The sequence below is a fragment of the Cricetulus griseus genome (assembly GCF_003668045.3).
Source record: "Cricetulus griseus strain 17A/GY chromosome 1 unlocalized genomic scaffold, alternate assembly CriGri-PICRH-1.0 chr1_0, whole genome shotgun sequence".
In the NCBI taxonomy this organism is placed as follows: Eukaryota; Metazoa; Chordata; class Mammalia; order Rodentia; family Cricetidae; genus Cricetulus; species Cricetulus griseus.
The window spans coordinates 187,147,566-187,172,228 of record NW_023276806.1 but is presented as its reverse complement, the minus strand read 5'-3'; the positions used below and the strand labels follow the sequence as shown (position 1 = coordinate 187,172,228).

At 40.3% G+C, this 24,663-nt stretch overlaps 1 protein-coding gene across 2 annotated transcripts in view; it reads left to right on the top strand.

Annotated features, from left to right (window-relative positions):
• Positions 1 to 24,663, top strand: part of Rundc3b (RUN domain containing 3B) — a 135,437-nt gene that overhangs the window by 73,477 nt on the left and 37,297 nt on the right. For both annotated transcript variants that reach the window (XM_027391546.2, XM_027391545.2), the window contains exon 7: positions 17,839 to 18,007. In XM_027391546.2, the coding sequence (XP_027247347.1) occupies positions 17,839 to 18,007 (169 nt within the window). The remainder of the gene's footprint in view (positions 1 to 17,838; positions 18,008 to 24,663) is intronic.

Here is a 24,663-nt window from a genome sequence, read left to right as displayed (position 1 = left end):
CTTGACTACATTCAAGGATGAACAGTGCTGTGGAAGTATAAGCTGAATAAACCCTTTCTTCCACAACTTGCTTTTTGGTGATGGGTTTCATTGCAGCAATAGAAACCCTAACTAAGGCATATGGTCTCTATTTTTATTTTTTGCATTTTTATTTTTAATATAACATTGTTATTATTTCAGAATTCCATACATGAATACAATGTATTTTGATCATACTCACCTTAATGCCTACATTCACCCCTCCCTTTTAAAATTACAAGTCCTCTTTATTATTCTAATAACCCACTGAGTCCAATCTGTGCTGTTCATATCCTCACAGCTGTGGAGCCATCTCCTGAAGTATGATCCTCTTGCCAGAGACCACACCCTAAAATGTTGTCCAGCCTTTACCCAAGAACTGTCAAGTATGCATGAGGGCTCAGAAGCCCCACCCCCTTCTATGCTGGAATGTTTACTGGTGTGAGACTGTACGGCAACTTGCATTGCTGTGAGTTTTTCTCGTATCCAGAAGATACTGTTGTGTGGTGGTATATTATTTATGATTTATTAAAGCTTGCCTGAAGATTCGGAAAGCAAAACAGACCTCAAGCTATAGATATCAGGCAGTGGTGATACACACCTTTAATCCCAGCATCTAGAAGCTAGGAGGTGGTGGTATACACCTTTAATCCTAGGATTTGGGATTAAGAGGTAGCCAGGTCTCTGTGAATCCAAGACCACCCAGATCTAAACAGTATTAATCCAGTCCTAAAGAGAAACAGCTCACACAAAGATGATCTCAGCACAATCTACAGACAGCTCAGTGGGTAAGAGTGTCTTTTCCGTGGCTCAGTTGGTGTGAACCTTTCAGCCTGGTCTGCTTCATCAAATAGCTTGGCTGATCTCTGTTTCTTCCAGGTAACTTGGCTGGTCTTTGCTTCTTCCAGGTGACTTGTTCTCTGGGCTTCTTCTAGGCAACTCAGCTTTTCTGAGAGTCTTCTGGGCATGTGAGCTTGTAAGCATCTTGGCTGATCTGGATTTCTTACAGGTATCTCAACCTGTCTGTAGTTCTTTCCGATGGCTTGGCTGGTCTGAGCCTCTTCTTCACAGCTTGTCTCATCTGGGAATGTTCTCATCAATCCATACTGTTTATATTATGTTTGAGGAGAGAGGAACTTGGTGAATCTGGTCAATTTTAGAGACTTCTTGAAGCCATGGAGTTGTTGACTTTCTATGCTTTATGAGTTTTCTTGCTGGATGGAATGTTTCATTTTCCTTAGACTATCCTGGTTTTTCTCCACCCCTTTAACATCCCAGGAGGAAAGGCTTTAATCTCGGAAGAAACTGGTGTGCAATACCCACTTAGCTGTTTGCTTGTAATTTTATGAGGTTCCATTTGTCAACATTTGGCATTACTTCTGTACAATTGGTGACATATTCAAGAGTACTTACTATATCTTAATGTGTTTTCCTCTAAGAATTTTAGGACTTTGGGGATTTATTTATTTATTTTTGCAGATTTTTTTTTTATTTGAAGTAGAAACAAGATTGTTTTACATGACAATCCCAGTTCCCTTCTCCCTCCCGTCCTCCCCTGCCACCACCCCCCCAACTAAAACTATCACATATCCTTTCTGCTCCTCCTGGATGCTGAGGCCTTCCATAGGGGGTCATCAGAGTCTATCATATCCTTTGGGATAGGGTCTAGGCCCACCCCCATGTATCTTGGCTCAGGGAGTATTTCTCTATGTGGTATGGGCTCCCAAAGTCCGCACTTGTGCTAGGGATAAGTACTGAACTACTACAGGAGATCCTGTAGATTTCTGAGGTTTCCTCACTGAAGTCCATGTTCCTGGGGTCTGGATCAGTCCCATGCTGGTTTCCCAGCTATCAGTCTGGGGACCAAGAACTCTCCCTTGTTCAGGTCAGCTGTTTCTGTGGGTTTCACCAGCCTGGTCTGGACCCCTTTGCCCATTACTCCTCCTCCTCTGCATCTGGATTCCAGTTCAGTTCAGTGGTTAGTTATGGGTGTCGGCTTCTACTTCCACCAGCTGCTAGATGAGGGCTGTCAGGTGGCACATAAGTCAGTCATCGATCTCATTATCAGGGGAGGGCATTTAAGGTAGCCTCTCCCCTGTTGCTTAGATTGTCAGCTGGTGTCATCTTTGTAGATCTACAGACATTTCCCTAGTGCCTGATTTCTCTGTAAACCTAAAATGTCTCCCTCTATTATGGTATCTCCGTTCTTGTTATCTTTTATTCTTCACCTAACTCAAACTTTCCCCTGACTCAACCTTTCTTCTCTCTCATGTCCTCTGCATCCCTCCTCTTCTCCCCTTCTTATTCTCTTAGCTCCCTCCCCCCTCTTCCTGGGCTCCCAATTTGCTCAAGGGATCTTGACCCTTTCCCCTTCTCCAGGGAACCATGTATGTCTCTCTTAGGGTCCTCCTTGTTTACTAGCTTCTCTGGCAGTATGGATTGTAGGCTGGTAATCCTTTACTCTATGTCTAAAATGACTTTGGGTATTTATTAAGGTCTCTGACTCATTAAAATTGATTTTTTGTACAGAGCAAGAGACAGATATCCAGTTTCCTATTCTACATATACATTTTCCAACTCTGTTGAAGAAATTGTCTTTTTAGTATATTTGCTTTGGGCATCTTTGTCAGAAATCAGATGGCTGTCAGTGTGTGGGCTGATATGTAGGTCCTCTCTTCAAGTCTGTCATATTGTATGTCTGTCACATTGCATGTCTGTGTGTGTGCCAGTATTGTGCTGCTTTATTACTGGGATTTAGTAGCATAGCCTGAAATCAGGTAATATTGTAACATCAGCATTATTCTTTTGCTTAGGATTGCTTTGTCTATCCAGAGTCTTTTGTGCTTCCATATGAGTTTTAAGATTTTTTTTGTTCTATTTTTGTGAAGAGTAGTTTTGGAATTTTGATTGAGATTGCATTGAATTGATAAGTTGCTTTTGTAAAGATAGTCATTTTCATATTATTAATTCTTCCAATCCATGATCATGGGTGGCCTTTCTCTCTTGAAGGTATCTTTTTAATTACCTTCTTTAGTATAGGAAAAATTTCATTGTAGAGTACTTTTTTAAAATTTTTTATTTAATTTTTACAAATTATAATTTCACATGTCAATCCCTTCTCCCTCTCCCCTCTCCCCCCAATCCTCACCCATCCCCTTCCCCCCTCCACTCCCCATAGAGGGTAAAGCCCTCCAAGGGGGCTCCCCAAATTCCACAACATGTAGAGTACTTTCACTTCCCTTTTTCTTTTGTTGAGGCAATTGTGAATAGCATTGTTTTCTTGATGTTTTTCTCAGTGTTTTTGTTCAAGTTATGTACAGATTTCTAGTATAAGTAGCTCTTCATTCATGCTCTAAACATAAGCCAAATAAACTTATTATTTCATCAAGATGGACTTTGGTCTACATGTACTTTGATATGTCACTTGTGCCCTATCTGGAGTGAATAAATGCTTGCTCATCCTGTCCTAGAAAAAGCTTACACAGAAGTTTATTAGATGAAGAGTTTTCTAGTGGAGTCTTTAGAGTTCCTTATTACAGAATATCTTATGTAAATAATGACCTTGAACTTCTTGTATTTGTTATATCCAGGACTTCAGGCACTATATTAATTGAATAGAAGAAGTATGTGTGTTCTCTAAGAGCCTGTGTATGTTCTATAGTTTTATTCCACTGTAGTCATATAGAATGTAAGAGATTATTTTGATTTTCATGTTTCTGCTAGTATTTGCTTGGGTCCTTTTATGTAATCTATGATTTTTTTTCCTTTGATTTCTTTGAAAGTACTTACAATATTTTTTAAAAATTCTTTGGGATTTTATTTAATACACTCTCACTGGAAGACATTATTATGGTAGTCATAATTTTTGGAGTAATGTGAATTTGCATGTTCAGTGTCCTTTGGTGTGGGGACTTGCACATCTGGGATTGGGATGTTGGTAAATGGGGTGGTTTGAAAGAGAAATGCCCTACATAGGCTCACATATCTGAATAATTGGTCCCAGTGGGTGGCACTAGCAGGAGAAGTCATGGAACATTTAGGAGGGAGAGTCTCACAGGAGATATGCTGGGGAGGGCTTTGAGAGTCACTCCAACTCTAGTTCTCTCTGCTTCACGTTTACGTTTGAAGATCTGATCTCTTAGCCTCCTGCTCTGGCCATCTGCTCCCATGCCTTCCTCACCATTATGGCCTCTCTAACTCTTGAACCGTATGTCCAAATAAACCCTTCTGTTCTATAAGTTGCTTCTATAATGGTATTTTATTGCCACACAGAAAAATAACTAACATAGAAGTTGGCACAAGAGAGTAGGGTTATTGCTGAGAAGAATTTGACCATTTTTTGGAGGCATATGGAAGATTTTGACACTTAAGACTAGAAAAGCAGTTGGATGCTGTGAACAGAACTAATAGGCCATTCTAGTAGGAGCCTATAACACAGATACTGAGAGAAACACAGAGGCCTGGCTCCTGACATTTCAGAAGGGAACAAGGTCACAATTAGCAACTATGCTGGAGGCCATCTGTGTGGGTTTTTGGCAAATAATCTGGCTGCCTTCTTCCCTTGTCCTAAAAGCTTGCTTGAGACCAAATGTAAAAGGCATGACTAGCGTTTGGTGGTGGACAATCCAAGGGTGTGTAACACTGAGTCAGTGGCATAGTTATTAGTCATAACTCTACGCAGCTCTACTGTGAAAAAGAGCAAGGAGCAGAAAGAAATACAAAATGTACAGCTCAAAGTGAAAAGGAGCTTCAGGAAGCTTTGTGCTATAGCAAAGGCATGTGTTGAAAGAGATGCTGTGATTGTTAAGGCGGTAATTCCCATAAAAACAAGGCTTCTACTCTGCATTAGAACAATGGGAAAGGTGTTCTCGGGACAAAACCCTACCCAGCTAAGCTTCCAAATTGTGAAAAGAGAAAGTTCAAGTGTTTCTTGTACCTAGAAAGCAAGAAAGCAATTGTTTCAACCTAAAAGAGCTGCTGCTAACGTGGTCCAAGGGTCAAGAGTCAATCCCAAGCTGGCACCTGAACTTTGCAGTGTCATTTTCATGGTGCTGGCTTTAGAGGTATGAAAGATACAAGAGTGAGGGGTTCTGATTTCTTTCTGTATGGTTTCAGAGAGCCACTGAGCCAAGCCATGTGTGGCAGTGCTTGCTAGTATCACTGTCAGAAGAACATCCTGAGATACCATTGTGTGAAGCCTAGGTTTCAGTGGAGACCCCAGTATTTTGGAGATACCTGAGCTGTGAAAAATCTACCAAGGAGAGCTGCATACAGAGAGTGGAACCGGGCCAACTGAGAGATGTATGTTACAATCAGCAAAACTGGAGGGGCTATGCCATGTAAACCCGTTGGTAGAGGACATAAAGCTTCAGCATTTAGTATTTCTCCTACTGTGTTTTGGTTTTTCTGTGGTCAGTTTTCTTTCATTAGGTCCCCATGCCTTTGGAATGGAAATATATATTCTGTGCTGTTGTATGCTGGAAGCATATAATATGATTTTCTTAGTGCGAATTTTTTTATTTAAATCAGAAACAAGCTTGTTTTACATGACAATCCCAGTTTCCTCTCCCTTCCCTCCTCCCCTACTTCCCACTGACCCCCTATCCCATCCCCTTTCTGCTCCCCAGGGATGGTGAGGCCTTCCAGGGATCTTCAAAGTCTGTCATATCTTTTGGTTCAGGGCCTAGGCCCTCCCCCATGTGTCTAGGCTGAGGTATTATCCCTCTGTGTGGAATGGGCTCCCAAAGTCCATTCTTATACTAGGCCTCCTCACTGACACCCACTCGATCAGTCCTCTGCTGGTTTCCCAGCTGTCAGTCTGGGGTCATGAGCTCCCCCTCGTCCAGGTCAGCAGTTTCTGTGGGTTTCTCCAGCCTGGTCTTAACCCCTTTGCTAATCACTCCTCCCTCTCTGCAGCTGGATTCCAGAGATCAGCTCAGTGTTTAGCTGTGGGTGTCTGCTTCTGCTTCCATCAGCTACTGGATGAAGGCTCTAGGATGGCATCCAATAATGAGATTGATGACTACCATCTAATTTGATATTTTTATTTAATAGGGGTCTTATAAGAGATTACTTTGGGTCTTAAAAGAGGCTTTGGACTTTGAGACAGTGTTGAGACTGTGAAAGACTACAAAGACTTTTAAAGTTGAACTAAATGCATTTTTCATTATGATATGACTATGAGCCTATGGTGTCCAAGGAATGGGGTGTGGTGGTTTAAATGAGATGTGCTCCTATAGGCTCATGTATTTGGACACTTGGTTACTAGTTGGTGGTGCTGAGGGTTTCTTGGCGGAGAGGAGGGGGGGATTGATACAAAACCTTTATGAGGGAGAAGTATATTGCTAAAGTAAAGTTTGATGTTTTGAATGAAAATAGCCCCCGTAGACTCATTAGGAGTGGCATTATTGGAGGTGTGACCTTACTGTAGTAGGTGTGACATTGCTGGAGTAGGTGTGGCCTTGTTGGAGGAAGTGTGTCACTTGGGGGTGGGCTTTGAGGTTTCAGAAGCTCAAACCAGGCCTAGTAGCTCACTGTCTCTTCCTGCTGCCTGCCAGTCCAGATGTAGGACTGCCAGTTACCTCTCCAGAACCATGTCTACCTGCATGCCACCATGCTTCCTGCCATGGTGATAATGGGCTAAACCTCTGAACTATAAGCCAGCTCCAGTCAAATCTTTTCCTTTATAAGAGTTGCTGTGGTCATGGTGTCTCTTCACAGCAATAGGCCCTAATAAAATGGGGCTTTAAGGACCTACGCCTTGTTCCATTTCCAGTTTGCTCTTCCAGATTGTAATTGAAGATGCGCTGTCTGCTTCCAGCTCCAGAGTCCTCCTGCCACAGTCCCCCCCCCCCTTCAATGGACTCTTCTGTTGAAACTGCAAGCCAAATCGTTTTCTTCCTAAGTTGTTTCTGGTCATGGTGATTTATCACAGCAACAGAGAAGTAACTAATACAGTTGAATATTTCACATTACATTTTAGAGAAATGCTATCAGTGTTCATGTTGAGGCATCATTTCCTCTGCTAGATTGGTATTCAGGGCACCAGGATAGATTTTGAGTATTCCAGTGAGAGTAGAAAAGGTAGATGAGGGAAGTACATGGGAGGACCAATGGGAGAGACGGAGGTGAGGCGAGATGAGGCAGTTTGTGCTGAAGGTAGAATAAAAAGAGTAAAGAAATAACAATCAGAATCTTAAACAGTTTAGCCCACAGAGAACCTACTAAACACGGGTTTTCTCTCCCTTCTTTGATAAAGCCTATCAGAAGGGACAAGGAAAAAGAAAGAATAGGAGGGAAAGAAATGAAAGAGAAAACAAAAGGATGGGGGGTGAGGCAGGGAGGGGAGCAGGGTAGAGTGTGGCCATTAGCTGTCATTAGCTAATACATAAAGGGGGAATAATTGGAAAGGGGGACAGAGTTAGATGGGGCTCTATGGCCATAGAGTATGACTGTAGTTCCATTTTAATTTCATATTTCTCAGGTTTGCTTCCTAGGTTCCCAGATACCTGTCACACCCCTCCCTTCTCAAGACTGCATTTGAGATTCTGGCAAACAGTGAATGGTGTCTTCACAGGTCAAGTCACAGATGCTAGTCACACCTCTGGGTGGTGTGTTAGGAGCACAGTTGAGAATGTCGGCCCCACCTCAGAGCTGTCCTTTGTAGGGTTGAGTCATGGATGCCGGTTCTGGGTTCATGGGTTTGGTTGTGATGGTTGCCCCACCCTTGTGAGATCCTTCCATGTGTCTATTGGTATGCTGCTTGGAATCCGAGTCTATATTCCCCTGCAGACTCTGGATGCAACCAAGTTTCTATCTCACTGGTTCTTACTCAGTTTCCTCCCCCAAACTAGAAGTACTGCTGGCCTGGTTTTAGTGTATGGTCCTGTGCCATTTGCTCTGAGTTTCCTGAAAGTGCTGTTCACAGAGGGGCTCTGGCCACTAGATTTCTCACTTAGCAGAGGCAATCTTTTTAAAATGTCCCATGCATAGCTGCTTCATCTTTTCCTGGCAGGGGTACCACCAGAGCCTCTTGCAAATGCTGCTGCCAAGCACCTTCTATCTGGCTCCTCCCTCTTTTCCTGCTCTTGGAAATGCCTGCTGCTGAAAGCTCAGTGTAGCTTTTCTGAGTCTCACTCACTTATGCCTTATGCTTTCAGCACTTCCTCCTTTCAAGAGAGAATTCCCCAACTTTAGCTCAAGGATTTTCATTTTTAAAGGACATCTGCATTAGTAACGTTCTCATTTTTATGGCTAAATATCTGACTTAAGCAAAGGGGGAAATTTTCAGAAAGTCCAGCAGGTGGTCATTTGGTATCATGCTCTTGGGCAGAACCTCATGATGACAAAATTGGGTGGCAGAGTGACCTCTCACCAAAAGGTAGAGAGGAGGCAGAGAAAGAGGAAACGGGGAATGGTATAATCGCCAAAAGCATGTTCTCAGCAACCTCCTTCCAGCAGCTGTGCACTCATCCTGAGGTGCCTGCCTCCTCTGGGAGCAGTGCCACCAGCCGCATAGCAAGCAAACATCTCACACTGGAGTCTGTGTGGACAACTCTCATTGAAGCTGTAACACTTCGAGAGTCTGCTCCGCCATATTGCTGCTCTTCATTAGTTAGAGGAAGACACAGTCACCAAGGAAAATCAGAACACAGAAAGGAAAAAGAATGATTCCGTCACTGATCATCTACCCTCAAGTAACAACTGTTAGAATCATTTCCAGGCTTTTCCAGGCACAGATACATTTTCTTTAATAAAGATACAAATAATACACACACATACTGTTTTCTTCTTTTAAAGGCATGTAAGAACTGTTCATGTCATCAACTATCCTTCTATAGCTTCTTTTACTAAATTGCAAACATTTTTGTTTGTTTTTGGTTTTGGGTTTTTTGTTGTTGTTTTTCGAGACAGGGTTTCTCTGTGGCTTTGGAGGCTGTCCTGGAACTAGCTCTTGTAGACCAGGCTGGTCTCGAACTCACAAAGATCCTCCTGCCTCTGCCTCCCGAGTGCTGGGATTAAAGGCGTGCGCCACCAATACCAAGCTAAATTGCAAACATTTTAGTTATGTTTGTCTGTTGGACTTTTAGAGTTTTTCATTTATTATTTATTGCATATGGTTTTATAGCAAGCTTGCTTAGAAAATTTTTATCATTTTATACATAACTGGGATTTTCTCTTACATTGAAAGAATTCCTAGTGAAGGAACTTCTGTGGTAATTAGCATATGTATTATTAAAGGTTTTTAGATACATTATAAAATTGCCATTCAGAGAGGGTATTCCATTTTGGTATATATGAGGATGCCTGCACTTTACTCTTTCCAAATAAGTATTAAAAGTGTGGCAAATTGTATAAGAGAAAATTATATCACATTGTTTTGATTCTTAGTAAAACAGAAGTTTTTTTAGACAGGATTTGTCTGTGTAACAATTCTGGCTGTCCTGGAACTCACTTTGTATAACTGTCTGGCATCAAATTCACAGAAATCTGCCTGCCTTTGTACCTGTTTGGCCTGGAACTCACAGAGATCTGCCTGCCCCTTCCTCCCAAGTGCTGGGATTAAAGACATGTACCACCACTACCTGGCTTAAAATTGAATATTGCATAATATTAAGTGAAATGCCTTTCTTTAAATAGAAGTATATCTTATCTTTCTGAAACTACAATATGAAATAAGTAAATAGAAAACATCTTAAAATATACTACATATTTAAATCAATATTTCAAGTTGTATACCAGTGAGAAAATACGTGCTTTTATCAAACTGATATTTGATACTACATTAACCATTTTTCTCACTGAGTATAGTGTTCCATACCTAGGATCCCAACATGTGGCTGACTAAGGCAGGATGGTCTCAAATTCAGTGCCAGTCTGGACTATATATCAGGACAAAAAAAAAAAATAGGTTTTTCTTTAATATATTCTATGCTGCAATTTCTAGTAGGTAATAATTGTTTTTCTTTTATGTGCCTTCAGTTTTCCTATTTTCCCCCTCCATCTTTCAATCCCTCCATCTTTTCATTTCAATAAAGAGTCTCACTATGTAATAAGGGTAGCCTAGAACTCACTCTGTACCCTAGGCTGGCCTCAAACTCAACATCTTCCTGCTTCAGCTTCTTTTTTGGGGGGGGGCTTCTATCATTTGTCTGAGATTTCTTAAATGTAATGTTTTATTAGCATACTGTAGTTTGGTTTTTTGTTTTGTTTTGTTTGCTTTTTTTTATTTGAATTAGAAACAAGATTGAATTACATGACAATCCCAGTTCCCTTCTCCCTTCCTTCCTCCCCTACCACCCCCACAACTAAAACCCTACCAATCACATATTCTTTCTTTTAATCTACACCTGACTCAACCTTTCTGCTCCCTCATGACCTCTGCATTCTTCCTTTTCTTCCCTTCTCATTCTCATAGCTCCCTACCCCCCCTTCCCATGCTCTCAATTCGCTCACGGGATGGTGACCCTTTCCCCTTCTCTAGGGGACAAAGTTTGTCTATTTTAGGGTCTGAAGAGTGGCAGTGTCTATTTAGGGTCTGAATAGTGCTCAGGTTTTCTTTATTTAGATACACCAGTCAAGTGCAGGCCAAAGCGAGAGGGAGGGAGCTGGAACCAGTGCCGGTAGCTGGGGGAGCAGAAGAGAGAAGGGCCCCGGGGTCTCCATGTGCAGCCCTTAAGAACCTTCTTTTACATCACCCCAGACTTCCCTTTACCCCGCCCTCATGGGCATGTCCAGGCACACCTGTCCAGGTTGCCTGGGGCGGGGCTAGGGTGTCTCCCTACAAGGGTCCTCCTTGTTTACTAGTTTCTCTGGCAGTGTGGATTGTAGGCTGCCAATTCCTTACTCTATGTCTAAAATCCACATATGAGTGAGTACATGTCATGTTTGTCTTTTTGTGATTGGGTTACCTTGCTCAGAATGGTAAATTGTTTTGTATTTGGATGGAATGTTCTATAGATAGCTGTTAAGTCCAATTGCTCCATAACTTCTATTAGTTCTTTTGTTTCTTTTTTAAGTTTCTGTCTGGTGTTCCTGTCCAGTGGTGAGAGTGGGGTGTTGAAATCTCCCACTATAAGTGTGTGCGGTTTTATGTGTGATTTGAGTTTTAGTAATGTTTCTTTTACAAACGTGGATGCCTTTGTATTTGGGGCATAAATGTTCAGAATTGAGAAGTCATCCTGATGGATTTCTCCTGTGATGAGTAGGAAATGACCTTCTTCATCTCTTTTGACTGATTTTAGTTTAAAGTCCAATTTATTGGATATTAGGATTGCTACCCCAGTTTTGTTTCTTGGGTCCATTTGATTGGAAAATCTATCCCCAACCTGTAATTCTTAGGTACCGTCTGTCTTTGAAGTTGAGGTGTGTTTCTTGTATGCAGCAGAAGGAAGGATTCTGTCTTCTTATCTATTCTGCTAATCTGTGTCTTTTTATATCCATTAATGTTGATGGATATTAATGACCATTGATTTTTCATTCTTGTTTGTTTTTGATTTGGTGATGGTGGCGAAATTATGTGTGGGATTCTATCCCTTTTTCCTTTTGGCTGTTGGTAAAGTGGGATTATCTATTGCCTATATTTTTCTGGTTGTAGTTAACTTCCTTGGGATGCAGTTTTCCTTCCAGATCTTTCTGTAGGACTGGATTGGTGAATATGTATTGAATCTGGTTTTGTCACGGAATATCTTGTTTTCTCCATCTATAATGATTGAAAGCTTTGCTGGGTATAGTCGTCTGGGCTGGCATCCATGGTCTCTTAGTGTAGGCAGAATATCTATCTGAAAGCCGATCTTCAGGCTTTCAGAGTTTCCATGGAAAAGTCAGGTGTGATTCTGGTAGGTTTGCCTTTATAGGTTACTTGACCTTTTTCCTTTGCTGCTCTTAATATTTTCTCTTTGTTCTGTATGTTTGGTGTTTTGATTACTTGTGGCGAGGAGACCTTTTTTTTGATTCAGTCTATTTAGTGTTCTGGAGGCTTCTTGTATTTTCATTGGCATGTCTTTAGGTTGGGAAAGTTTTCTTCTATGATTTTGTTGAATATGTTTTCTGTGTCTTTGAGTTGGATTTTTTCACCTTCTTCTATACCTATTATTCTTAGGTTTGGTCTTTTCACAGTATCCCATATTTCCTGGATATTTTGTGTTAGGGATTTGTTAGACTTAAGATTTTCTTTAGTTGATGAATCTATTTCCACTAGTGTGTCTTCAACTGCTGAGATTCTCTCTTCCATCTCTTTTATTCTGTTGGTTATGCTTACATCTGTAGTTCCTGATCACTTACCCAGCTTTTCTATTTCCAGCATTCCCTCAGATAGTGCTTTCTTTATTGTCTCTATTTCAGTTTTTAGGTCTGGAACTGTTTCCTTGAGAGATTTGTTGATAAATTGTATTTTTTTTGGTTTGTTTGTTTGTTTGTTTTTTTCCATTTCTTTAAGGGATTTTCTCATGTCTTCTTTGAGGTCCTCTATCATTTTTCTTTAGATGTTTTTAAGGTCATTTTCTTCTCGTTCATCTGCATTGTGATGTTCAGGTCTTGCTGCTGTATGGATCCTAGTCTCTGATTGAGTTTTCTGTTGTTGAATGTGCTTTTACCTTGTCCTCTTCTCATCCTTTCTTCTAGTGGGTGTAGCAGGAGTTTCTTGCTCTCCTGGTGGGTATGGGACCAAGGTTCTCTTCTGGTAGACGCAAACAGATCCAATACTCTGATGTCTGTGCTCTTCTCATGGATGGAGGTGTCACTGTTACCGGGGCGTTGGTAGTGTTCAGGTGTGTTGGGTCCCTCTGGATGGAGATAGAACTGCCACATGGTGCTCAGTGTGTCGGATCCCACTGCAGAATTCGGTCCAGCGTGCAGATCACTTGTGTCAGATGACTCTACTGCCTCAGCCTCTTAAGTAGTGCAGTTACAGGCTTTGCCATTGTGCATAGCTGTAGTGGTTTTTGCACGTATTTTCAAAAGTTATTTTACATGTGTGTGTGTGTGTCCATGCCATAGCAAGTACTTTATCCACTGAGCCATCTTGCTAATCTCAGTTTTTACTTTTAAAAATAATGATATCAGCATCTTTTCTTTAAATATGATTATTTTCTGTATTTATCTACATCATTTTCTATAAATACCTATAAATATAAACATCTAACTTATCTAAATATATTTATTAGAAAAATTTAAATAATATGAATATCTCTAAATGTAAATAATGTATTTTTATAAATATTCTTTACATTAAATATTATTCCTGAAGAGCTGTGTTTTCACATACAGAGTTAGAGTTACTGAATCAGGCCATGTCTGATTACATATGCTATTAGGCATTCCTTCTTTACTTAGAATCCCAAGTTCTCTGCCTCTTTGCTCCTCTTAGTATCATTTTCTGTGCAATACCAGCCCTTTGATCTGTGAGCTACATCTGATCCTCTCTCTTCTATTAATATCTTTGTCCCAGCAATTGTTCCCTCTCCATTATCCCTTTTTGTAGATCCTCCCACATTTTATAGCTCGAAAGACATGCTGAAAAACAAGCTCCCTTACTACAACCCAGATCTTGACATATAGGGATTTCTCTCCATCAGCAAGCAAGCATGTAAGTCTGCAGTGGACAGCAGCTGGGTGTCTGTAACTCAGTTGGATTCCTGTGCTGTCTACCTCTTTTACCTTTCTGTGAAGCACGCCTTCCTCCCAGGTATGAGAAAGCCTTCATCTAAAATAGGGTGTTATCAGACATGGTAGGTCAGAGAACTGCTTGATGGCCAGTTCTAAAAGAAAAGGCAAGGGATGGTTAAGGTGTGACTCAAGCTTCTATTGTCTTCTTAAGGAAGTGAGTTCTAGTCTTTAACAGATGAATGGAGTGAAAGGGAAGGAGACAGGGACATAAGGGGAGGGAGGGAAGAATAGAGAGACAAATAGACAGGGACAGAGAAACTTGATTCTGTTTCCTGAGACTCCCAGTGCCCCGTGTTAGAAGTCCAGCCTTTCATGTTTGTTGCTCTGAAGCTGTTCCAAAGCTGCTTCAGGAGCCAAGGACAAAAGGCCAAGTTACATTAACCTTATTGTTCTAATCGCTTAGGAAAAACAAGGACTATGGGAGTTATAAGCCAGTAGCTATGGATGGAAATAAGTAAATACGTAGAGGGTTTGGGGCTCCTTCCTCTGAGATACACAGCATTGTTTATGAGGCTCCAAGTTGAGCTATCCAGAAACTCACCAAGCCCATCCTATCATAACAGCATATAAACATAAGCACCTTAGTTGTCCCCGCCCTGAAAATGAGAAAAATATTCCAAGTCCTTACTGGCTTCTGTTCTCTATCCGTCCCCCCTTTTTTTCCCTCAAACCTTTGCCATAGTTTCTCTCAACCTAGTAAAGGTTTAATACACATATCAAAAACTACTGTTGTCAATGTGCCTTACCACATGTATCTAGGTGGTATTTGGTGATGAGATGTGCTATTTCTCCTCATAGATCTGTGGTTCCCCCCATGTTTGTTCCTTCTCTCTTTCCTGTTGTGGTTTGTCCTCTCTTCTCCATCCTCTATGATTCCAGGCCTCATCCCTGAACTATCTCCTCTGCTGATACTCTTCTCCAGGCAGTTTCTCATCCAGTTTCTTGACTTCATATGTGGTATCTATGCTGCTCCTTTGTAGGTGTGTATTTCCACCTGGGATACCACATACACTTTAGACTTACACCTTTGAAGGTAGAGTAATGGCCTCAAATATGTCATTATGAAAGTGAACCTGTAATTTCTCTTACACAAGAGTTTGCTTCCTTTAGATTTCTTCATTCTCTTTTTTGTTTTGTTTTGGTTTTTGGTTTTGGTTTTTCTAGACAGGGTTTCTCTGTGTAGCTTTGGCACTCGATCTGGAGACCAGGCTGGCCTCGAGCTCACAGAGATCCACCTGCCTCTGCCTCCCGAGTGCTGGGATTAAAGGCGTGTGCCACCAACGCCCAGGAAGATTTCTTCATTCTGAAAATAAAAGTTCTATCATTTATAGTTGCTTCAAAGCCCCACTCTTCAGTTCTCCTTGCCATCAGCAACTATTACCAATTTAGCAACTTAAATCTGCACCTGCGCATTGGCAAAGCAACCAGAGTATTCTTTTGAGTGCAAGTCATACCATTTTATCCCTCTTTAGACAACATCTTTTACAATATTTTAATGTAACACAAAGTAAAAGCAAAACTCTTCGGTTGGTCTGGTTTCTACTACATCTGTGACCTCATTTGCTGCTTGCCCTTCCCACTGAGCTCCAGCATGGCTCTTGTGTCTTGAGTATTCTAGGCATACTTGCCCATTGGGCCTGAGTCTTCCCATTCTCCACACTGAGAAAGCAGTCTCTTAGTTATTTTTTTCCTTTTTCTAGACTTTTAATTACAGAAAATGAGAGGATAAATAGAACAACAGTCCATATACCAGAAAAACCATAGAAAGGGCCAGGAGGTGGTAGTGCACGCCTTTAGTTCCAGCACTCAGAGGCAGAGGCCGGAGGATCTCTGTGAGTTCAAGACCAGCCTGGTCTACAAGAACTAGTTCTAGGACAGGCACCAAAGACATAGAGAAACCATGTCTCAGCACCCCCCCAAAAAAAAACCATAGAAAGAACATTTCCCCTCCATCCTGTGATTATAATAATTACTTCATTTTCCCTTTCTTTCCTACAATTTTTTATTTCCCACTCATTCAACTTAAACATGTGTGGATTTGGTCATTAAAACATTAAAAGAGAATAAGATATTATCAAGAGTCTGTTACATAACACCACTTTTTATTACGGTGACCTTGAATGAACTATATTCTCATTCACTTCCTTTGTTGGAGGAATATTTATTTAAAGAATTAACTAATTTTAATTGATGCAGTTTTTAGGAGAATTGATGGTAAAATGTTACTATGTATTTGTAATGCTTGAATAAATGGAAAACATTGTGGACTAAGTATTTCTTCTCTTCCCTGTCTCTAGAAAGAATTTTATTGTCATTCTTCCTTTTCTATTTCTATGTATAACCATTTCCCAAATGTGTAGGAAATTAAGCATTAGAATTTTAATATCCTTACATAATTATCATCCTGATTATTAATAGAACTACTATATTTAAGAGAGATCTACATGTCTCATTTCCTTTTTAATGTGAGGATTTAAAATTTTTTAATTACATTTATTTATCTTGTCTCTCTGGGGGTGGCAAGAGAAAGAGAAGAAAGTACAGTTGCTTAGATCATGACACTTACATGGAAGTCAGGGGATGTTTTGCTGGTCCTCTCCTTCGACTGTGAGTAGAACTTGGGTTATCAGGCTCAGTAGCCAGGGCACTTACCTGCTGAACCATCTTTTTTTTTTTTTTTTTTTTGAGACAAGGTTTCTCTGTGGCTTTGGAGCCTATCCTGGAACTAGCTCTTGTAGACCAGGCTGGTCTCAAACTCACAGAGATCCTCCTGCTTCTGCCTCCCAAGTGCTGGGATTAAAGGCGTGCGCCACCACCGCCCGGCTCTGCTGAACCATCTTAACAGGCCCTGATTGTATTTTTAAATTAAGGTTACATTAATGTATATGACCCAAGGAAAACTGCTCATTGATCCATCTTGTTCTATGACTTTAAGTTTATTTAATTAATTTAATGTTATATGAATTAAAAGCAATATTTTTAGAGAGTGACATAAAAGATTGTAAGTTTAACACATCTTGTGATTCTACTGAAGTAATTCTATGGAATACTAATATAAATATACAGAAACAAGGAGAATAGGAAAGTGGGCATTGGTTGGTAATAGATTAAAAACCCTATCAGTTGAAAGCTTACTAAATTGTAGGCCTTGTTCTCGCTATTGAGGAAAAAGCTGTAAACAGCACAGACAAAAATCTATTCCCACTGTCTTTTTACATAGCAGAATATTTAGGGTATTGATGGCAGTAAATGTTATGACAGGATTTGAAGAAGGCAGAAGTAGGGTAGGAACTGGTGCTTCTCATTATAAAACAGAATTTCTTTGAGGGTTCCATCTAATGTAGAAATTTAGTCACTCACCTATATTAGACACCTGAGCTCTGTTTGTGTAAATGACAATCTGGGGTTTGTGTCTCCACCAACGTGAACATAGACCCTCATTTTTTTTTTACTACAAATCAGTTTTTAATTAAATCAGGACTGTCCCACAAAAACATTATTAGCTATTCATGATCTGGATTTTGGCAATTGAATTAAACTATGGTACACTTTAAAAGTAATGGGACATTTGCTTTGTGATAAATAAGGCAGCAGAATTACTCATTAGTACACACTTCTGAACAAAAATCTTGCCTTTCTCAACATTGCCCATTTTTAATTCACTCCCGGGTGATCAACACCACAATTGCTTCGACCTGAAGACGGGCGTCCCACTCTCTACTAGACCTTGATCTTAGAACATCCTTTTCTTGTTCTTGAGTTTCTTACCTAGAGCTCACTTTCAGGTCTTTAGGATTTTTTTTTCCTTAGAGAATGATGTAGAATAATTGTTTTTATCTTTTTTATTGATATAAAGACTTGTCAAGATCCATTTTATTTATGAAAATTTAATGTTGCATGTAAGTAAAAGGGGGCAGAGCATAACTGAATTTTACTGATATAATTGGATAATAATCTGTAAAACTGATGACAGACCATGCTAACTTGCCATGTTTTAAGATGTTTAAATCTTTAATAGAATTATTATAATTCTATCTTTGCTACTAAGTATTTTAGAGTTTGCTCTTCAGTGCTTACAAAACAGAAGTGTTAATTTTAAGAGTCAAATCGGAATATGCCATTTCACTTTCTTCTTTTTACCTGTGATCTTCCTAGTTCTGATAGCATTAGCAGTGATGAGGAAGAACTCAGGACTTTTGGAAGCAGCGACAGTGAAAGCAGCACTCCAGAGAATGTGGGGCCTCCTCTCATCATGGATGAGAACAGCTGGTTCAACAAATGTAAGAGAGTGAGACAAAAGTACCAGCTTACCCTGGAGCAGAAGGTATTTGTCAGTTATTAAAAGTCACTTCACTTGTCTCTGCATTTTACCTTTGGACTGTCACTATTCAGAGATCTTTTAACTAAGAAAATTATGTACACGTTGCTATTTCTATCTATTTCTGAATTGAAGTCTTATTTAAAGTCAAGAGAGTTAACACGTTAGAGGTGCCCAGCAGGAACTCCCTCCAAGACACAAACAACTTGAGCTAAGCACAAGCATGTAATCTCAGCATGTAGGTGAAGACAGAAGGATGAGAGTTGGGGGCTAGCCTAGGATACACAGCAAGACCCATAAAACCAAGGACTGAGTAGGAGCAACTTAATGGTAGAGCACTTACATTACATGCACAAATCACTGGACTTTGATCCACAGCATCACAAAACAACCCTTGAGAAGAAACTGCTTCAAGATATGACTGTAAGAAAACAGTGAAGTTCCGCATCATACACAGCACTTGGAGAAATCCATGTGCTTTTATAGTGGATCTGTTTACCAGCATTGATTGTATACGGATTGGAGATAGAAGAGAAAGAGACCCAGTGAGCACAGCTGGACACCAGCACTGTGCAGAGGTGCAGTGGGAACACAGTGACCCAGACTGAAGAGGATGACTTGGCACCAGAGAATTGCTCTGCACTTTTCAGCATATGTTTGGGAAGCTATTTTTAAAAAGTCTTGTCTGAGCTTGTTGCTCCAAGAAGCAAAGTGCCTTGCACCCTGTTCCTAAGAACTGGTTAAAAGAAAAACAAACATGATTACGCTGAGTTGGAGCCTGGTCCTCTGGGATATTCTGTGAAATAAACTTGACTGAGAATTCTGTTCAAAGTGAAAGCTGTCTCTGATGGAGGAACTGCGTACGGTTGCCCTTTAAAGCTGTCAGCTGATTCTGTTAGAGAGCTAAGTAGAAACACTAGAGCCCTGGGCATTAGCAGGGACTGGCAGGATCCATGCTGCCCAACGCTGTTGTTGACTTACAGCCTCATGTCCTCTCAGCCCTCTGAGAGGCCACCACAGATAGTGCTAGGGAACCTGACACACTATAGCATCCCCTGCACCCTTCACCCTTTCACCCGGTAGGGTGTTCAGAACAAGGGTTTCCAGAGTAAATCTGTAGGGTCTGTATGCTAGCTCTACATCTTACTCTAGTCCAGTGGTCCTCAACTCTCCCAATGCTGAGACCCTTTAATACAGTTCCTCATGCTGTGGTGACCCCCAGCCATAGAATTATTTTCGTTACTACTTCATAACTTTGATTCTGCTAGTTATGAATCATTATATAAATAATGTGTTTTCTGGTGGTCTTTGTTGATGCCTGTGAAGGGGCCATGCAGCCCCCCAAAGAGTTGTGACCCCACAGGTTGAAAAACCACTGCTCTAGTGCAAATGCTGGTGCCACTGGCCAGGAGCAAAGTGGAATGAAAAGGTCCAGCATTTCCTGTCCTGGAAGGGCACATAACTAAGAAATGTGGAAGGAAACTGATCACAGAGAACATGTGTCTGCACCTATGCAACAACTGTGATTGCTTCAACAGAGAGGAAATTTTCATTTTTATTTTAAAATTTTATTTTTTATTTATTTGTGTGTGTGTGTGTGTGTGTGTGTGTGTGTGTGTGTGTGTGGGTGTGTGTGTGTGTATGCACACACATGGATGTAAGTGCCATAGGATGCGCGTGGAGGTCAAAGGGCAGCTTTGGGAAATAGGTTTTCTCCTTCTTCCATGGATTTCAGGGATTGAACATAAGTGAACCTGGCTTGAGCAGCAAGCACTTTTACCTGATGACTCATCCCTCTGACCTTTCTTATTTGATGTGCCTGTATGTATTCTTTTGTTATTGCTGTTTGCTGTTGTTTCCTGTTTCTGTGTGCTTCTGAGGAACAAGCCTAACATTTTTAGCGCATTTGCTTTACTCTCTGTTGCTAAGCTATATATTCCAGCCCACACATTAATATATCCATGACCCTGTGTTGATTGAACCTTGGTAGATACATAAAGAATAGAGGACATAATCCCCAGCTAATAACCTAGCTGCAGGTAGGCATGGCTGAACTTAAGATCCATTCCTAAACCTCCATCCCCATAGCAACAAAAAAGAGAAAATGTTATAGACACTGTACCTGGAAGACCTCTCCATAGGTTTTCTCCATACCCTGTTTCAGACTGTCCTTTGCTAACAAATCTAGAAAAGTGCGCACAAAGAGTTTGTCCCATGTGTCAGATATTCTGCTGTGTATATCACACCACAGAACACCTACTCTTCTGAGACCTACAATAAAGGCAAGTCCTTCAGACTCCAAATTAGCAAACATTGTTTTAAAACTCCATTACCAAGCAAAGGAGCTACAGGGAAGCCGTACACCATAAAATAAACCTACATCCAAGGTCACATTACCAAGAGAAACTGCTTACTATGAAAACACCCTCATAAAAGCTATGTTAATTCATTGATGGCTCAAAAGGCCTCACTTGAGAGAAAAAATTTAAAGGAAAAAAATGTTTTATTTGGTTTCCAAGTTCAAAATTTTTGGACCGTATTTAGTCCATTGCTTCCAGAATAGTGGTAAAGCAGAACAGTGATGAGCCTGTAGTAGACAGGGCTGCTTACATTGTGGTGGTAAGGAAGCCAGAAGGGTTAAAAGGGACAAGGGCGATGTGTACTCCCAGAAGCATGCATCTGCCTGCTTTTCTCAACCAGGCCCTGCCTCCCTCTGCTCCCAAAGGAGTCTGTTGAGCCAAGTGGATTACTCATTGATGAGGTTTGAGTTCTCATAATCCAAAATTCTCTGAACAGGACTATACTGGGCACATGTCCTTAATGAATGAGGCTTTGGAAGACATTCTATACTAAAACTATAATAAAAGTGGAAAAATACCCATTTCAACAGATGCTTGCCCCAAACTCAATGCACAAATAGGAGAGATTAGTGCAAAGGGGCATGATTCCTTAAAAAGTTCATAATTCTCTTGTAATTGATCTCAAAGATATCAAAATGAAAGATATACCAAAGAATTAGAAGAAAGAATGCTTTTTAAGAGTATTTAATAAACAGTTATAATATGACATGTATTTAACACCAATGCTCAGGAGACTGAGGCAGGAGCATCACTATGGGTTTGAGACCACTCTGGGCTACATAGTGAATTCCAGGCTAGTGTAGCCTACATAGTAAGATTCTTGTCTCAAAAATTAATAGCTACTCTAAAAAAGAACCAAAGAGATTTCTGGAGAAAGAAAATCTTGATAAGAGTCTTTAAAATGAAATTAGAAGCCCCTCCCCTAGAGTAGATCAAGCAAAAAAAGAGGATATCCAGTGTGTGTGTGTGTGTGTGTGTGTGTGTGTGTGTGTGTGTGTGTGTGTGTGTAGATATGTATGCATGTATGTATTCATGTATGTATGTATATGTGTGTATATATATGTATATGTGTATGTGTAAATTTTATATGTGTATGTGTGAATTAAGTGTTTATGTATGTATGTGTGTATATATGAATGTGTGTATGTATGTATGTATGTATATGAGATCTCTGGGACATCATTTAAAGACTAAAGGTCGGTAGTTCAGTAGGTAGATGACAGATGTGTACATAGACTGATTAAACATATGTATATGCTGATTAGACATATAAAATAGGCTAAAAATAAAGAAAACCCTTTTAGTGAAATAGAAAATTTCCCAAATCATAGAAAATACATGGACATCCAGATGTAGGAGGTATTTATGACCCCAGATAGACATGGCCATAGAATAAACTCTTCATGACATAGATGAAGTATAGAACAGCAACAAGAAAGTATTAAAAGCTGAAGGAGAAGCTTCAGCTCACATTTGAAGGCAAACCTGTCAGAATTGCAGCATCCTTCTCAGCAGAAACTCTCAGAGCAAGGAAGACATGAAATACTGTATCTGACATGTGGAAGAAAGATAATTGCCAACCTTAATTACTGTCCTTCTCATAGTTAACCTTCAGAGAAATAAAGACTTTTCCAAGTAGCATAAGCTGAGGCAATTCATAACCACTGAACCAGCGCTCATGAAGATATTTAAGAATGCTGGTATATAGCGCAGATGGCATTGTACACAAAGTTAAAGAAGATGGAAGAGAAGTGGAGATATGATCAAAGTGTGATATATGCATGTGTAGAAATAGCCTCATGAGCCTGCTCTGCCGACCTGTCCCATACCAAGGTGAGTGATCCTCTGCTCTTCCCAACTCCTGTCCAAAGGCCCAATCACCCTGATCTCTCTGGGCCTGAGCCTGCTCGGAGTAGACCCGCCAGGCCAGGGAGGAGCTCCCTGAGTCTGGAAACACCTAACTCTTCTTTCCCGCTCTGCCGACCTGTCCCATACCGAGGTCACAAGAGGAGATAGAGAGACCCCACCTGCACCCACTGGAAGAAGATATGGGAAGAAGACAGAGTAAGAACTCACTCAACAACAGAAAGACCAATATGACACCACCAGAATCTAGGGACTCCACACCAGCAAGATCTGAAAAACTTGACACAAAAGATGAAAAAGAGATGGACCTCAAAAATTATCTCGGGAAGATGATAGAGACCTTTAAAGAGGAAACAAGAAAATCCCTTAAAGAAATAGAAGAAAAAGCAAGCAAAAAAATTACATGAAATGAAGGAAAAGACAAACCAAAAAATTCAAGAAATAAACAAATCTCTCAAAGAATCTAAAGAAACTCAAGAATAAAACAACCAAACAAGTAAAGGATGCACTCGAAACAGTTCAAGGCATGAAAGCTGAAATAGACACAATAAAGAAAACACAGAATGAGGCGATGCTGGAAATGGAAAGGCTGGATAAACGATCAGGAACTAAAGATGTGAGTATAACTAATGGAATTCAAGAGATGGAAGAGAGGATCTCAGTTATTGAAGACTCGCTAGAGGATATCCAATTTTTCCAATTTATTGGATATTAGGATTGCTACCCCAGTTTTGTTTCTTGGGTCCATTTGATTGGAAAATCTTTCCCCAACCTTTAATTCTTAGGTACCGTCTGTCTTTGAGGTTGAAGTGAATTTCTTGTAAGCAGCAGAAGGAAGGATTCTGTCTTCTTTTCCATTCTACTAATCTGTGTCTTTTTATAGGGAGTTAAGTCCATTAATGTTGATGGATATTAATGACCATTGATTATTGTTCATTCTTGTTTGTTTTTGATTTGGTGATGGAGAGATTATGTGTGGGATTCTGTCCCTTTTTTCTTTTGGCTGTTGGTAAGTTGGGATTATCTATTACCTATGTTTTTCTGGTTGTAGCTAACTTCCCTGGGTTGCAGTTTACCTTCCAGTACTTTCTGTAGGGCTGGATTGGTTGATGTGTATTGTTTGAATCTGGTTTTGTTATGGAATATCTTGTTTTCTCCATCTATAATGATTGAAAGCTTTGCTGTGTATAGTCATCTGGGCTGGCATCCATGGTCTCTTAGTGTAGGTAGAATATCTATCCAGGATCTTCTGGCTTTCAGAGTTTCCAAGGAAAAGTCAGGTGTGATTCTGATAGGTTTGCCTTTATAGGTTACTTGACCTTTTTCCTTTGCTGCTCTTAATATTTTCTCTTTGTTCTGTATGTTTGGTGTTTTGATTATTATGTGTCGAGGTGACCTTTTTTTTTTATTCAGTCTATTTGGTGTTCTGTAGGCTTCTTGTATTTTCATTGGTATGTCTTTCTTTAGGTTGGGAAAGTTTTCTTCTGTGATTTTGTTGAATATGTTTTCTGTGTCTTTGAGTTGGATTTCTTCACCTTCTTCTATACCTATTATTCTTAGGTTTGGTCTTTTCATGGTATCCCATATTTCCTGGATATTTTGTGATAGGGATTTGTTGGATTTAAGATTTTCTTTGGTTGATGAACCTATTTCTGCTAGTGTGTCTTCAACTCCTGAGATTCTCTCTTCCATCTCTTGTATTCTGTTGGTTATCCCGCTACCAAACTCCATCTGGCACGCAGGTCGCTTGCTTCAGATGACTCTGAGCAGCGATGACAAACAGGGGCCGGAAACAGCTCCTGGCCTACCTGGGCCGGCGGATGGAGGCCAGGCTGCCTCTGGGTGTTGGGTGTTCAGAATCCGCCACCACCGAACTCGGTCTGGTGAGCAGGTTGCTTGTGTCAGATGACTCTGAGCCAGGAAAGTTTTCTTCTGTGATTTTGTAGAAAATACTTTCTGGGCCTTTGAGGTAGATTTTTTTCTTCTTCTATTCCTATTATTCTTATGTTTGGTCTTTTCATAGTATCCTAGATTTCCTGGATGTTTTGTGTCTGGAAATTTTTATATTCAACATTTTATTTTACTGTTGTGTCAATTTCTTTTATCGTATCTTCTATGCCTGCCATTCTTTCTTCAGAGTCTTATATTCTGTTGGGGATAGTTGTGTCCATAGTTTGTGTTCGGTTAACCTATATTTTCCATCTCCAGGATTCCCTCAGTTTGTATTTTCTTTATTGCTTCTATTTCCATTTTCAGGACTTGGGGGTTTTATTCATTTCCTTCACCTGTTTGTTTTTCTACATTTCTTTAAGGAATTTGTTCATTTCCTATTTAAGGATCTCTATCATCTTCATAAGGTTTTAAGGTTACTTTCTTGTGCTTCTCTGTGTTTGAATATCCAGGACTTACTGTGATATCTTGTTTATGATCTAACAA